At 38.4% G+C, this 15,288-nt stretch overlaps 3 protein-coding genes across 7 annotated transcripts in view; 2 read left to right on the top strand and 1 right to left on the bottom strand.

The window, feature by feature from the left end:
- Nucleotides 1-3,268, top strand: part of sp1 (sp1 transcription factor) — a 7,949-nt gene extending 4,681 nt beyond the window's left edge. The window contains exons 4-6 of one of the 3 annotated variants that reach the window (XM_034198428.1): nt 294-432; nt 584-777; nt 1,287-3,268. In XM_034198428.1, coding sequence (XP_034054319.1) covers nt 294-432; nt 584-777; nt 1,287-1,585 — 632 coding nt within the window. In that variant the 3' untranslated portion in view covers nt 1,586-3,268. Of the gene's footprint in view, nt 1-290; nt 433-583; nt 778-1,286 lie in introns of all 3 variants that reach the window. The other 2 variants (XM_034198427.1, XM_034198426.1) reach the window with 2 other exon arrangements.
- Nucleotides 3,243-15,288, bottom strand: LOC117534250 (cell division cycle-associated protein 7-like). 3 transcript variants are annotated; one of them, XM_034198436.1, is made up of 10 exons: nt 15,184-15,288; nt 12,956-13,045; nt 8,925-8,986; nt 6,876-7,232; nt 6,458-6,553; nt 6,095-6,247; nt 4,732-4,872; nt 4,435-4,584; nt 3,589-3,725; nt 3,243-3,397 (listed from the first exon to the last, which is right to left on the bottom strand). In XM_034198436.1, the coding sequence occupies exons 3-10, from the start codon at nt 8,955-8,957 to the stop codon at nt 3,352-3,354; spliced, it is 1,113 nt and encodes a 370-aa protein (XP_034054327.1). In that variant the 5' UTR covers nt 8,958-8,986; nt 12,956-13,045; nt 15,184-15,288; the 3' UTR covers nt 3,243-3,351. The 3 variants fall into 3 exon arrangements, with proteins under 3 accessions (XP_034054327.1, XP_034054328.1, XP_034054329.1); XM_034198437.1 differs by lacking the exon at nt 8,925-8,986 and having other exon boundaries at nt 15,218-15,273; XM_034198438.1 differs by lacking the exons at nt 8,925-8,986; nt 12,956-13,045; nt 15,184-15,288 and adding an exon at nt 7,746-7,877.
- On the top strand, nt 7,996-15,079 carry LOC117534248 (anti-Muellerian hormone type-2 receptor-like). Its single transcript, XM_034198434.1, has 12 exons — nt 7,996-8,111; nt 8,699-8,992; nt 9,789-9,980; nt 10,203-10,376; nt 10,672-10,752; nt 11,334-11,437; nt 11,548-11,769; nt 12,394-12,508; nt 12,886-13,037; nt 13,235-13,391; nt 13,951-14,087; nt 14,228-15,079. Exons 2-12 carry the CDS (start codon nt 8,956-8,958, stop codon nt 14,342-14,344), a joined length of 1,488 nt encoding a protein of 495 aa, XP_034054325.1. The 5' UTR covers nt 7,996-8,111; nt 8,699-8,955; the 3' UTR covers nt 14,345-15,079.

The following is a 15,288-nucleotide window of genomic DNA, read 5'->3' as shown; positions in this document are numbered from 1 at the left end:
TAATGACTAAACTAGTTCTAATCAACACATTCATCTCAATGGTACTTGCACTGCTAGGTACACGTCTGATTTGTAAGCCTGTTGAATAAAGCTATTGTAAATGCCCATAAACAATACAATATCCAAAACCAACCAATCACCTTACCTATTACAGTAGATTGGATCAGAAATGACATATAAGGAGTGGGATGGATTTTCGTACAAGAAATAATACAGGAAAAAGTTGATGTCATCTTCATGTGAAATGTATAGAAGATGTTCACAATAGTATTTGTATTTCATCACTTCAGTAGACCAGGCGCTGCAGGGGGGTGGAGAAAGTTTGGATGACGGCACAGCTATGGACGATGAGGATTTAAGCCCACAACCTCAAGGGCGACGTAACCGCAGAGAAGCCTGTACCTGCCCCTTCTGCAAGGACGGAGAGGGACGGTATGTCACTGACTTTGTTCAGTCCCTATTTTTCATAGGGAATTTTAGAAAGACACACTTCTATTATAGCTGATTTGATGTACCCTCTGTTGTCGGTAAAAATCAGAAACCCTCTAACTCTTGTGATTGTTTTGTTTTTTAATACATCAAGCAGGGACCCTAATAAAAAGAAGCAGCACATTTGTCACATCTCTGGCTGTGGGAAGATCTACGGCAAGACGTCCCACCTGAGGGCTCACCTGCGATGGCACACGGGAGAGCGGCCCTTCGTCTGCGGCTGGTCCTTCTGCGGCAAAAGATTCACCCGCTCAGACGAGCTTCAGCGCCACAAGAGGACGCATACTGGTGAGCATTCTGTTTAGTGAAGGACATTCAATCTCACACAAAACTAATAGGTCAATAACTTAATAGTAGAAATGAAAGAAGGGCCACATTATTATTTTTTTCTAACATGATCAAATAATTACTCGATTGACGGAATATTAATTGCATATTTTGAAACCAGTTAATTCTTTGGGTTTAAATTGGAATGCTTATCTTTTTTTTATTCAATCTGAATGAAAGTAAATGTCCTCGAGGTTCAGTGTGTCATCTTGGCGCTTTGGGAGATTTCTGATATCGGACATTTTAAAGGCCAGAAGATTACTAAAGATAATAAATCACAGAAATGGATAATGCAATTCTGATCCACTTCAATCTTGCATAATATCTTGTCTTGCATCTTCCTGTTACTAGATTTAGATACAAAATTGTATAACATTCTTAAATGTGCTTTTCTTAAATGGTCTGTTGTAGTCTGGTAATACCCGCTGCAGTATTTTTACATATTGACTTTTGTTCCTCCCTTCTTTCAGGTGAAAAAAGGTTTGTTTGCACGGAGTGTCCCAAACGCTTCATGCGCAGCGATCACCTCTCCAAGCACATCAAGACCCACTCGAACAAGAAAGCAGTCCCCACCAGCAGCAGCATGGTCTCCACCGACCCAGCATCCCCTACAGGAACAAAAGTCATCACAGGCACCGTGTCATCCGGTGACCAGCACACCATTGTCACCATGGAGACCTTATCCGCAGAGAGCATAGCTCGATTAGCCAGCAGCGGGATCAGCATGATGCAGGTGGACCTTCACCATATGAACGGAAACAGCTACTAAGGACTATGTTGGAGCAGGAGGACAGGCGCTAGTGGATGATGCATTTTGGACATTTGGGGTAAAAAAGGGCATGTGGGACTGCAGACACGGAACCTGTCCGCCGGGAGAGGCGGTCTCAAATGCAACACACGGACACTATTGATTATGACAATTGAGGCAGGAATAATGAGCTCCATCTTGTATTTAGATACCTGTAGCGTTTAAGGGTCAGAGTTGGATGAAAATGTTTGGTTAAAGAAATTGTATTTCCCCTAAAATGACATGTTACTACACCGAGATTTGACCCACACGCACGCAGTCCTGCTTGATAGTGGGACTGCAGTAACACACACTGGCACGCTTGATATTAAATTGGCAGCTGGTAATACCCTCTCCACGAGCTTCTTTAGTAAGGAGAAACACTACTAAGGGACTCTCACTTGTTTCCAAGGCTGTGGGCTTAGCTGCCTGCCCTCCTAAACATCAGGTGGTTCCAGCCGACAGACGGGGCTGCTGTATTTGGCTTAAAAGCCCATAATGCTAAATTCATCCCTAAAAATCCTAACAATTTAGAACAATAAACATTTTAGTTTTTTCTCTCACATTTCTGGCTTCACAAACTAACGATCAGTGTGTTGGGGCTAATATGGGAAGGGTTTTAGGAGGAGCGCAGCAGGTCAGAGCCAGGAGTGCTATTATCGTGTGAGGATGTAGGTGTGTCAGGGCACTGAAATCCTGAGAATAACTCTTTAACCTCTTGTGTAGGTACCTATTCAAGCCATCAAGCTTTGATATGTTTATCATAGCAAAACATTTAGATTGTTTTATGTATATATCTTTTGGAAATGTAAAGGCTACAGAATTTCTCAGCTTGGGCAGGATCATCTTTGCATGATTGCAGGAGATTGCCTCTCCGTTGTATGAACTCCTCATGCACAATCACATCTTAATCTTCTGTTATTACTTATATATATATATAGATTACATGTTTAAATTTAAGAGCCTTTCTGCCATAGAATAATGTATTCTATACAGTACAGATCTTCCAAGTGATTTCCCCTGAGGTATACTCATTATCTTTGCCTTGCAGTCTTGTCAGTTTGTTTTCTTTCGATGGAAAACTGTTTATTTTTAGTCCTATCTGGAGTGAAGTATTTTGTTATGTCCAGACAGCATAAATATGTAAGCTCAAAACCAAAGGTTCATACTCGTTTAATAAGCAAAACTAGGGAATCTTTCTTTGGTCCGTCAACTTTCTAATACTTCTTACTTGTGGTATGCAGATGTTAAAGGCCTAACTGGAAACTATCCAGCTTGAGGCACAGCACCGGACACAAATCCCTTGGTTATGGAATAAAAAATAAAAAAATGTTGCAAAATGTAATTATGCAAAGGTCAAAAAAAGTTCTGAAAAGATCATTCTCACCAGTTTCATTGTTTCAGGAATCTGCTTTATTGGAAAAATGATATCCTTCTATTATGACAGGAATTGTATGTTTATAACTTTCCTTTGAAACTCTATAAACAAGTGCCCTTATTTTTCAGCCCCGTTTTAATAAGGGATTTTATATTGTGTGTAAACAACTACTGCAAATGCCAACAGCTGGATTAAAATTATGAATATACTTTGTCTTTTTTTCCATCTTGTCTCAATGAAACATGCACAACAATCAGTTGATTATAAAATACTTTATTCATTTAAAATCACAGCTTTGGTATGATTTATTTGTATTAAAACAGACTGAAAACTTGAATAATAAAACCCAACAAACACTCCATGCTTGATATCACATCTCTACATCGTTGTCCTCATTCTTCAGTTTACTCCGGAGGCTGTAAGGAGAGAAATTAAACAATGCAGAGGTCAGCGCCATCACTTCATGTAACTATTAAGGCGGAAAAGCAGTATAAAAATCAGATTCCAGATTAACACGAGTATTTCATAAAAAAGGGATGTTTGTCACATTGATCAGCAACTTGAAATCACTAAAACTTATCAAATGAAATCTGGATTAGTTCCCCACCTGCTGAGGTAGGAGTGGACGTCAGAGAAGCCGTGGTACTTGGCAAGAGGGAAGAGGATCCCAGTCGGGCAGCGGCCCTCACGCTTCCGGCAGAAGCTGCAGTTGCAAATGCCACGACAGGGAGGACACTTCCAATCCTGGGAAGATAACCACATAGTAAAACACTTAAATGACTGGGTTAAGAATGAGAGAAAGTAACATGTACAAATATATCAGTATTTAATGCCAACACTAGTCTGCCAATACTTTGAGGTGCCTGCAGGGGCTGCAAATGAACATCAAAGAGACGTGGCCTGTGAACAACCTGGTGTTTAGAAGCAGGCTGATAGATATTGTTTATTTTTTGTCTTGCCACTTAATGGAGGGTTCCTAGAAGTGTAGAGCTACCATAGGGGAAAAGGGTACACTAACAAATGTCCATATTTAAAATATAGTCTGAATGCCACAAAAACATTTGTAATTCAAAGAAATAATCAGGCTCACATTGTGCCACAAATCTTGAAGGGAAGTTAGTTGACTTTTAGTTAGTTAGTTACTTTGCCCTTAAATACAATTAGTCACAGTAAATGCCTTTTTCAGGCCGTGTGAATATACAGAGTTGTTACCCATGTGATCCAATCGTTAAAAGTCTAATATACTTGAGACTTTATTTTAACTGACCAATAATGTCCACAGCAGGATTTTAAAATCGACATGCACTTGTAAAAACAGCCATTTTAAAATGTGTATAAAACATGCCTCAAAATCTCTCTTGATATTTTTGGTAAATAACAATTTCCCTATTTAAAAACTGAGATTATCTTTGGTGCATCTGTAAAGTGTGTATTAGTGTGTTAGCAGCCTCACTGGATCGCGCAGCGCCTTCTTCACATCCTCTCCGTATCTGTTTTTCAGACATGGCCCACAGAACTGACCCACAATCCCTCTGCAGTCCTCACTGCGGCAGCACGTCTTGGTGTCAACTGTTTTCTGACGGCACTGATGACATGTCGTGCCCTGAAAACACACACACAAGTCCACAGGTACGCTGACATTCTACAACATGTCATGCATTGTCTTTAGCTTTGGCTACAACCTCACATGATGTGGGCACACATATTTAAAAAAAGAGCATGTCAGGTAGAGTAGAGCTGGGAAACTCACTGTGTCTCTGTTGTAGACTTTTTCAGTCATGATGTCTGCCACCAGCTCAATCTCTTCCTCTGTGATGTCCTCCACAGGACGGATACAATGAGGCTTGCACTCAGTAGGCCGCGGGGCACGGCGCCGTGGGGCTTGACGTACCTGAAACAAAATGACGATTATAAGTTATTAAGCTTTAAAAAGGTCACCTATCATGCAAAATTCACTTTTTAATGTCTTTTATACATAAATATGTGTCCCCCGGTGTGTGTCAGGAGACTCACAAAGTGTTCGAAAATACAACCCTCTCTTTTCCTCCTTACCCACATCTCTAAAAACGGGGGAACAACGGAGCTGATCCAGATTTGCTGTGGTCATGACGACATATCGGAAATGTGGGCTGGCTTTACTCCCACTGCCCTATCAGAAACAATGCACGACGTGTTTTGGAAGTTATATGGGCCGTTTCTCAATGTCGAGTACACATACTGCAGAGCCACTATTTCAAGTATACTACGTCATCGAGTGGCGCCAAGGACTGTTTAAATGCATGTTAAATGCCCAGCATTCTGCACCACTCTATGACGTAGTATACTTGAAATAGTGGCTCTGCAGCAGGTGTACTCGACATTGAGAAACGGCCATGGTCTGTGTTTACATTAGCAAGCATCGCTAACACTCAGAGCTAACCTGTACTGGAGAGAGTATGTGTAAAAAAGCCGGATATAAAAAGGTACCCACCTTGTGGTAAACGTGTGAGAGAAAAAGCATTTGAGCTCCATACTGTTTCAGAAATAATCCTTGATGTGGTTTGGAACATAATATGGCATTTAATCACGGCAGCATTTAGCTGAGAATCTGGGTAGAATTGTCCTGCATGAGCTCTCCTCTTTTTTTTCTTTTTAAAGCTACGGACCCAGAATCAGCACTTCTCTAACAGGGCAGGGATAGAGGGGTATGAGGCAGGGCTAGAATGGGTGATCTGTTTGGTATTTTGAGCAAAATACTTCATAGACATGTTTTTTATATATCTGAGACCTGTAATATATGCTTACAAATAGTATAATAGGAGACCTTTAAGTTTAACACAGAAAATGACAAGACACCAAATAGGTTAGCTAGCCCTACAAAAAGACCAACACCTGCTCACCTCTTTACAGTACATATTACAAAGATCAAATGGATGATCTAACTAACACAGTTTTCACTCTCTTACTAATCACTTTCTGTGAACGCTTGTATACTGTTGCTGAAGGGTGATACAACACTCATGTAGTTTTAAACAAACCCACACTCCTCCTACAGCACGATACATCCAGTGCTGTAGTACAATGTGTTTCTAAACATTTTCCACTTGTCCTTGATAAATGAATGTGCTGCTGACCTCCAGCAGCTCCTCCTCCAAGCTCCACTCCACTTCTTCCTTCTTAGGGGATAAAGGTCCCTCAAATCCCCCCATAGAGCGAGTCTGTCTGCGAGACGCCCGCTCTGGGTTCCTCCTGGTCTCTCCTGCAGCTGCAGCAGAGCGAGGGGGACGCTGCAGCAGATGGTCAATAAAATCAACTCGGCACAACACTATTAAAACAGAGATCTTCTCAATTCTGAGTTTAAAAAATGTAGCTATCTATCTGTATCTAAATATATTTCTCCTATGGTTTACACTTTCAAGCAAGATATGAATGAATTTCCACCTCCTCTTTTCTTTCTATTAAAAACTGCAAAAACATCTCTATTGTGAGATACTCACAGAATTTTTCTCTTTCTTCATCTCTGGGCCGGCTTGGTTTTTTAGAATCCCTGCACCTCCTGTCATCTTCTTCAGGTCCGACATCAGCTGAGCCAACTGTTAGAAAACATGGAGTGAACAATTATAGACAAGGTCAAATTAGAAGTTTCTCAAGTCAGCAGGGATATTTTTTTTTGCACTAAAAACTAATACAGTTTTTACTACATTCAAATATTATTACGTTTTCATGAACTTTCATTCATTAGTCAAATCTAAGGACATATACTTAAATGATATCCAGGCCCTGGGCCAACCTTTATTATCTGTTTCTACTATATGCAAACATACAAGTATTATTAACTTAGCCACTACTTTGGGAACCACTGTTAAATCAAGCAGTTTTCAAATAGTACAATACTGTAAATAGTTTCTGGTTTACCATTGCTTTGTTGGCCTTGATGGTCCGTTCTCTCTTGTCCAGGAAGGAGGCAGGTACATCTTCTGCTGAATCGGATCCTTGATCTTTCGCAGGATCTACGGCTGTCTCTACATCTTCACATGCAACACGTTTCCTCTTCTTTGCCGGAGTGGTCTTTCCTGCCCGCTTTAGCACTCTCTTCTTGGTCATCTTCTCTTCCTCTTCTGCCTCCTCTTCATCAGTGGACTGCTGGGTAGAGGGAGTGGAGCGAAGTGCCACTCTCAACTGGAATTTTTGGGGCCCAGAAAATGGTTTAGATGTGGCCCTCTGCTTCTTGGGTGAAAGGTCAGGCTGGTCTTCATCTTCCAAATGTGAATCCTGATGGAAAACAAATTAAAATCCAATGGAATTTCTTTTTGGCTACTGATACATCTCTTACACCAAAGTTTTCAAAGTTAAATTGATCTGATTTTGACAACACCTCTAGGTAAAGACAAGTAGAACTGCTGCATTTCTGTTTTCAAACAGGGTAACATTATCGTACGATAATATTCCTAATTTGCCAGCGTTATATTGTAAAACAACCAATAATTGCCTTTACTAAATCTATTTATTGGTTTCATTTTCAATCTGATGCTGGATCTTGCAGTATATTTAGGAAAAGTCACTAGTCTTTTACGTCGATTTCACTGTCAGAATCAGAAAAGCCGTAAAATGTTCTCTCATTTTCTCAGTCCTCCTCGAAAACATCGGTTAACGCTAGTATTTTTGTGGCGGCCTTCATCCCAAAAGTCCCTGCCTGATGCAACATATCACAACAAATGTCGTTGTTAACCATTCATAAAACCATGTATAGTTTGTATTTAACGTTATAATAATAAGTTACTTTACCATATCTATTCTTGAAAACCGTGACCCACTAGCTCCTGCGGTTTTGCTAGGCCCGCCCGCTGCGCAGGTACCTTCATTAATCTGATTGAAAACTAGAGATGCTTGTTTTGAAGCTCAGAGCAACACGGTTGCACAGAATGAAGTATCGAACCTTATCGCTTATTAACTCCGCCCTAAGGGGAGGAAATTATGATGAAAACGTGCGCCCTTTCAAGACACAAATGTTTTGCCTGAGTTACTGATAACTTTCAAAAAGTTGTACTATCGAATATTGTCGTGATAAAATGAACGTAAAAATGAGTTTTTCCAAGCAAATTGAAAAATAGATTCATAAAAAGACCTGGCATGAATTGAGTCACAGCAAAGGTGAGTGTGTTTGTGTCAGTATAGGAAACATAGACAGAATATACATTAATTGTGTGTAAGCAAAGCTGTGTTCAAGGAGACCCATCTTCAAAGATAAAAAATACTCACAAAACTAAATGTAAATCAAAACCAGTAGATTCTAAGTGGTCATTTTAACCTTTTGAGAGCTAACTATCATCATTCTCATAACAACAATGCTGCACATGCCCCATTTTACATCATGTTAGCATGATATTACTAACAAAGCAAACAAAAAAACATCACAGCTGTAGGTTGCTTCTTTACTAAATGTATTTATTGTTCTGTTAAACATAATAACTTGTGTAAGTGTGTGTGCTTTGCATTTTCTTCAGCAAATTGGAATGGCATCAGTTATTTGATCATTAACCAACATATTGTACATTTTCATAATTTTTGATTTGGCAATCTGCATTATTTAGATTGAAAAATCCTAATTTCAATTTAGTTTGTCATGATTTAATAAATGCATCCTGATTATGGCATAATATATCATGATTCTGACTTGTTTCTAATATGTAAGCTATTCTGTTCTTTTCCCTTATAATTTGGCTTCTACGTATTTTAAGGGACCCTGACAGAATGATGCTGACAACACCCCACAGCTGCAGACAACAGCCCCCTTGAGTGCTGTTGCTTTACAGTGGCAGATGATTATGTTGATAAAGGTCCTGTATTCCCACATCCCTTTGTGTGGCAGCGGGATATGTTGTACATGCAGGTGTGTGGCAGTGGGAGTGATGCTTGGGAACGTGGGAACCTCCTCTCACATTCCCAGGACTGATAAATACTCACTCCTTGCTTGGCCAGTCCTGACTCTGTGACCATGATCCTGCAGCAGTGGTGGCTGATGTTGGCTGTGGGTGAGTGAATTTGCTTTTAAACTGTTGAGCTGCATGTGTATTGTTTGTATTTGTCTGGTTACATTTCCATGGGAATTGTTGCTTGTCTGCTGTAACCCCTAACCTAAACAAGAATCATCATTAAAAACGTTTATTAAGACATGAAATATTTAAGTTTTCGTTAATTCCCTCAATTTGACATGGTTCCAACTCTCTGTAAAAATTATAGTTACAGCTATGTCAACCTCCGTCTAGGCTTTTTGCATACAAATAATGTTGCATATAGGTCTTTATATATGCTACCATTGAATACCCCTTTTAACTGCAGTGCTGATAAAACATTCTGGGAAAGAGTGTTTCTCCTAGCAAGCATTAGGAAACACTTGATGAAAACTGAACACTGAGATCATTCACAGCCACTAATAGTGTGATAGCTGCAAAAACATTGTGAATATTGTGGCTACTGATACGAAGCACTTTTAGGTTTCTTTGACTAACCCAAAAGCAAATCTTACATGATTTCACTACATAAAATGGGTGAGCAAGTCTAATTGATTAGTGCAACTGATGTTGATTGTCTTTGTTAAAAACATTTAATAAATGTAATGACATTTCAAGTGATATCGGCTTCAAGAAATCATTATTTAGTGTATAATGGAACCATCACCAATTAAGTTCTGTCTTAGAAACTCAAATAATAAAGCTGTAGATTGTATTGAAATATTTATTTTAGACACCACTTTAGACACCATTGTTGGCTTGAAAGACACCATTTCTGCCCAACTACAACGCTGTCTGTCTTTTATTCTCCTACCAGAGTGCATCTTTATTTGCATCACCGGCCAATCTTCTCCTCAGAAGAGACAGTGTGCATTCAAAAATACTATTGCGAACAAACAATTTGAAGATGCGGGTGATGTGAATGGGTCGGTCCAGGTCTGTGAGAGCACCCAATGCTGCGTGGGCTATTATCGGATCATCAATGACCAGCCACGGGCTGACATTCTCGGTAAGAAACTGTAGTGAAATATCATGAAAAGAACCTCTGGATTAATCTGCCAGGTCTAGATTATTATTCTTGTACCATTAGAAGAGTCATACACATTTCTAGTGTTTCCTCTAACAAATCATGCTGTGATGTATATTCGCATAATGTAATTGGTTACACTGCAGGTTCTCAGTTTGTTTCCTATGAGGGTCCATGGTGTTACTAATTTTTCTGTTCTCGCAGCTTGTGATATTGTTGAAAAGTCTTGCCCAAACAACGCCTGCATAGCACAACCAGCACAAGTACTGAACAACATTACCTCCATCAAATGTGCGTGCAACACAGACCTCTGCAACAACAACATCAATTGGACCTCAGAGTCGGAAGAGCCTCTACCCACCTACTCTTATTCTATGGGTATGATCAGAATCAGATTACTATCTATATCTTATCACTTGCAACCAACATAGTGTTGGTATTATCCTGATATTGTTAAGTACTTTTCTTTTTATAACAGAACATTGTATCATTATCTATTTGTTTATAGTCTGTGCATTTCCACATACGTCTTGTCCAGTGAAAACCCCCCTTTTACTCCCTTTTTAAAGTCTTTCTTCTTTTGTAAAGTAATGAAAACACTCAATTGTCCAGAACGAATTACAATTTATCATTCACAGATAACAATAACAAAAACCTTTTGTTTTCTTCCCAGGTAAAAAAAAAGCTGCTGTGATTATTCTTATTGGAACTCTGCTAGTCCTGTGGCTCATAATTATGATATTGAAAGAGAAACGTAAGATCCTTTTTGTTTTCAACATTAGAAAAAAGTAAAATACCGCCCTGTATAATTTAGAGGTAAAAAATGGTTATTAAATGAAACTGACCTGATTTAGGTATGCATTATTGTAGTAGGTTTTAACACCAGTTTTTGTCACAGTGATTATTGACAGGATATAGGGAAAGTATTTTGTTGTTGTTAATAATAATGTGTAATTTTGCTTTGATTTATATAAGCAGAAATGTTGCGTTAAAAATACAATAAGTCTATTGACATTAAAGTATGTTAACTGTTGATGTTTGTATAGGAGGTACATTTACACAAGAGGAGATTAAAAAGGGAAGACGATACTGTTAATTCTGTGTGAAATGCTCTCTCATTCTTGAAGTATTACACGTTTCCGCACTTTTAAACTCAGACTCCGTTCTCATGATGTCTTTGTTTGACCTTGTGACTGTTTCATTCTCTGTGGAAGACTGACCTTGGTGTTTATCTCTTCAATAACACCTCCCTACCTCTGTCCTTTGTTTGTTATCAGATTCCTGTGCCTTTTTAAAATGTTTCTTTTGATAACCATACCCATCCTCTTTTTTTAGCGGAGAATCCACCCTCCCCGGATGCTGACAGTGTCTCACGACTGTGTTCCTGCCAAACAAGAAAAACCTCTGAGATTGACTTTGCTGACATTGAACTACAGCAGGTAAGCCCAGATATGGATTCATTCTATTTTGGTTAGCAGTGAGTAAAATATTGCTAAATCTTTCAATGGATTTATCTCGACATATTACCTGTATGTTCAAACCTTTTCAGATTGTGGGCCGTGGGCATTTTGCCACTGTCTGGGAGGGGAAATACAAGGGATCCATGGTTGCTGTGAAAGTTTTCCCTGAAGGATGGAAACATACCTTTACTGCAGAGAAGGAGGTCTATGAGCTACCACTGATGAAGCATGCTGGGATTGTCAACTTCCTGGGCTCTGGGAGGACACCATATGATAGCAGTTGGCTAATTGTCCTGCAATTAGCTGAATATGTGAGTGGAAAGTAGGTTTTATTTTATTTTAAATGGGATATTCCATTTCCTGAGAGATCAAATGTTATTCTGAGACAAAGGTGAAGGAAAACAGAAAAGAGTTGGGGCAAGAAAGCAAAGAAAGAGGGTTTGACTCTGATAGGAAACTAAATATTTAAAAATGCTCATAGTGATGAACCTACTGAGACATATCACCTGAATTGGCAGCTCCCCTTAGCTTTTCCAGAGCTTTATACTGAGTTTCAGCTTATGTATTGATAAGCTTTCCATCCTGCAGAAGTAGGCAGTAAGCTTCAGCACCAACCAACAGACAGACACTTTTAGAGACTCTTTAACTACTTTTAGAAACAAGTGAACAAACTAGAGAGGTGATCAGGTAAAGAGAAATTACAATTTAAAAAAAAAAAATAAAAAAAAAAATGTTTCTTTGTAACAGCTGGATGTGTAAATAACCAACTGCTTTCCACCAGATCAGTCAAAATAACCTTAAAGGTTTTAATCTTCCTACAGTTTTTCACCCCATATTCTTAAACACTCATTTTTATTGTACAAATGTGGCCAAACATTAAACGCTTTAATGTTCAGATTCTTAGACATTCATAACTGACATCCCTTTGATTTCAGGGCTCTCTCCACTCCTATCTGTGTAAACACACCACCAACTGGATGTTGTCAGTGAAGCTGTGCCAGTCTTTATCGCAGGGAGTTTCCTATCTCCACTCTGACCTTCACATACATGGTATTGGCCAGAATATTATTTTTGAACAATTGTGTGCGTGTGTGTGGTGGGCAAGTCTGTGTTTTATCTTACTGGTTTACAAAGCATGCCTGTACAATCGTATGGGTCTATATCCACATTGTTGCTTCAATATCAAACATGACTAATAATTTTGATTATAATGTTTTTATATAACTATTATACATTAAGTATTTTAAAACTATTTGAGATCCCCACAGCTGTTTAAAACAGCTCACATCAATATAAAGACGAAGCAGGCTCCACAGTTAAACAAGCTTAATGAATGAAGTCTTTCTGGATCTATTAAATCCACTGTTGTCAAATAAACAAACAATTAGAACATTCTTATTGTAGCACATGTGTGTCTTTTCTTGCAGATATGCATAAACCCCCTGTGGCCCACAGAGACTTCAGCAGCTCTAACGTGCTTGTAAGAGCAGATGGTACCTGTGTCTTGTGTGATTTTGGATGCTCAACCATCCTGAGATTTTGTTCAGGACATCACAGGTTCCATGCGACAAACATAGAGGTGAGACCCTGGTGGAGCCACAACTTATTATTGTTAGGGTACGGCACAGTGAAACCATAATAGGAGTAAACAGTAAATGATATGCAATAGGTCGGCTTTTCCGTTCATCAGAATCCCTACAAAAAGAAATGAATATATGCAGAGGGAAAAACCTATTACATTAGAAACAACTAATTCCCATGACTCTCCATCTGCAGGCCCATGCTCAGTTGGGCACGCTGCGCTACATGCCCCCTGAGATCCTGGAAGGCTCTGTGAACCTCAGAAACGGCTGGTGTCTACTGCAGGGAGACATCTACGCTCTGGCCCTGCTGCTGTGGGAGATCTTGATGCGTTGCTCTGATTTATTTGAAGGTAAAAACTCCTTAGATCAGATCATGCAAAGCCATCAGTAAATGTGATGGGCTTCTAGATCTGTACACTCTTAACAGCCCTATTGTAATCTACAGAAACGCTGTACTTCATTTAGATTCAAGATATATTTGAAATGGAAATATTGTCGACTGCATAGTATATTTTAGTTGCGATTGTTTTTTGGATATCTTGCACATCATTTTTATTGTATTTATGTTGGTGGTCTTATATTCTTTATTTATGTTTGTTGATAATTCTGACTTTCTTTAGTTTACCATTTATTTTCTCTTACTATGTTTGTGTTATGCACTAATACACCAAAGCTAATTCTTTCTATCAAACCAACAAAATGTATATTTGTTTATTTAAGAACGCCACACGTTAAAATATAAAAAAAATATGAACTTAAACGTTTATAATACTGCAAATGTCTGCTTTCACTTTCCTTTGTAGTTTTTTGCTGAATGAGCTGTACAGTATCTCTGTGCACTGCTTGGATACACGTCATGTCATGAGACTAAGCGGATGTTAAAATGCATGCAAATGTCTCCATCTGCAGGCGGTGTTGCTCCACAGCATCTGTTGCCTTATGAATTAGAGCTGGGAGCCGATGTAACCCTGGAGAGCCTCATCCAGTATGTGTTTCACATGGAGAAAAGACCCTCCATACCTAAAGACTGGGGACTGCTACCACAGGTATTCTCACACAGTGCTACTCACTGGAAAATGCTGTTTTCTGTATTTGCAAAGATACATGAACTGATATAGCTGATCAAATGTTTAAGATAGTTGATTTAGTTTGTCAATATATTAAAAAAAAATCTCACAACTTTCAGGGATTTGTGCTGCAGGAGCTCCTGACAGATTGTTGGGACTGTGAGCCGGATGCTCGACTGACCGCTCAGTGTGTATTGAGCAGATTAATGAATCTTCAGTCTTCTTACTCTTCATGATATGTTTTCCTTTTATGGGGAGATAACTTCTTATAATTTACATATCAGAAATCTGCACTGTCCTATTTGTTTCACTACTTTTCAGCTTTTCAATATTTAGATCTGTATATTTAGACCCTTGTTAAAGCATGGCTTCTTCTTCTTGACTGCAACATGTTCCCATTAATCTCTTTCATTCTATTAAATATTTACAACTTTATTAATTAATTGTTATCCAGAAAAATGATAAAAAATGAAAACACTCGTATATAATTGCATAATGAAATAAAAATGTTTTTGTGAAATACATGCCTTACTTTAGCAATTATCTGTTACTTTGTGTTACTTTACAATTTTAGGTAAGATGTATGATTTTGATTTTATATTGAAATAATAAATGTTCTGAAAGTAAAGATACTCACAACTAACAATTACACTTAAAGTAATTGGGCATTTTTACAGCAGTCATTTAACTTGCCATGTTAGAAAATTAATAGGATGATTGAAGTCTTTTTACTTACAACATTTTTTAAATGACACCTTATAAAATAAATGAAATTCTATTGGACTGTTTTTACTGGTGTATGCAAGCTCAATGTGAAACAGTCATGACTTAATGAGACATTTTTATTGAACATTATCATTATTAATGTTATTAGTAACACTGCTTTTTCTAGCTGTGAAATTGTCTGCTGTGAAAAAGACCTGAAGTTTACATATTTTAACTGAACAAAGCCATTATTGTTTTTAGTTCCAGATGTGCATTTCCTGTAACAACATTGCAAATATTTGTTGTAAAAAAAACATATAGATGTTGGTAGGATATTTGTAAAAACAAAACAAAAAATGTTGATGCTCACCGGTTGGTTTGAAAATAGTTATTTGTATTAATACCTTTTTGTGCCAGATTTTGGTTTAATAAAGCCAGCCTTTTACATGTTGAGCCGTGATGTCCTTGATTGATG

This window comes from Gymnodraco acuticeps, unplaced genomic scaffold, assembly GCF_902827175.1.
Source record: "Gymnodraco acuticeps unplaced genomic scaffold, fGymAcu1.1, whole genome shotgun sequence".
NCBI lineage: Eukaryota > Metazoa > Chordata > Actinopteri > Perciformes > Bathydraconidae > Gymnodraco > Gymnodraco acuticeps.
Note: the sequence above shows the minus strand (reverse complement) of the source record. Positions and strands in the feature narration are given on the sequence as shown.

What these genes read in the sequence shown, in the direction of transcription:
- LOC117534248 (XM_034198434.1), top strand. Translation starts at nt 8,956, where the DNA reads ATGATCCTGCAGCAGTGGTGGCTGATGTTGGCTGTGG. An exon ending in TTGCTCTGATTTATTTGAAG is followed by an intron (nt 13,392 to 13,950) that starts GTAAAAACTCCT and finishes CTCCATCTGCAG; the next exon opens with GCGGTGTTGCTCCACAGCAT. An exon ending in ACTGGGGACTGCTACCACAG is followed by an intron (nt 14,088 to 14,227) that starts GTATTCTCACAC and finishes CACAACTTTCAG; the next exon opens with GGATTTGTGCTGCAGGAGCT.
- LOC117534250 (XM_034198436.1), bottom strand. Translation starts at nt 8,957, where the DNA reads ATGGTCACAGAGTCAGGACTGGCCAAGCAAGGA. An exon ending in AAGTCTACAACAGAGACACA is followed by an intron (nt 4,585 to 4,731) that starts GTGAGTTTCCCA and finishes GTGTGTTTTCAG; the next exon opens with GGCACGACATGTCATCAGTG. An exon ending in AGAAGGCGCTGCGCGATCCA is followed by an intron (nt 3,726 to 4,434) that starts GTGAGGCTGCTA and finishes TTATCTTCCCAG; the next exon opens with GATTGGAAGTGTCCTCCCTG.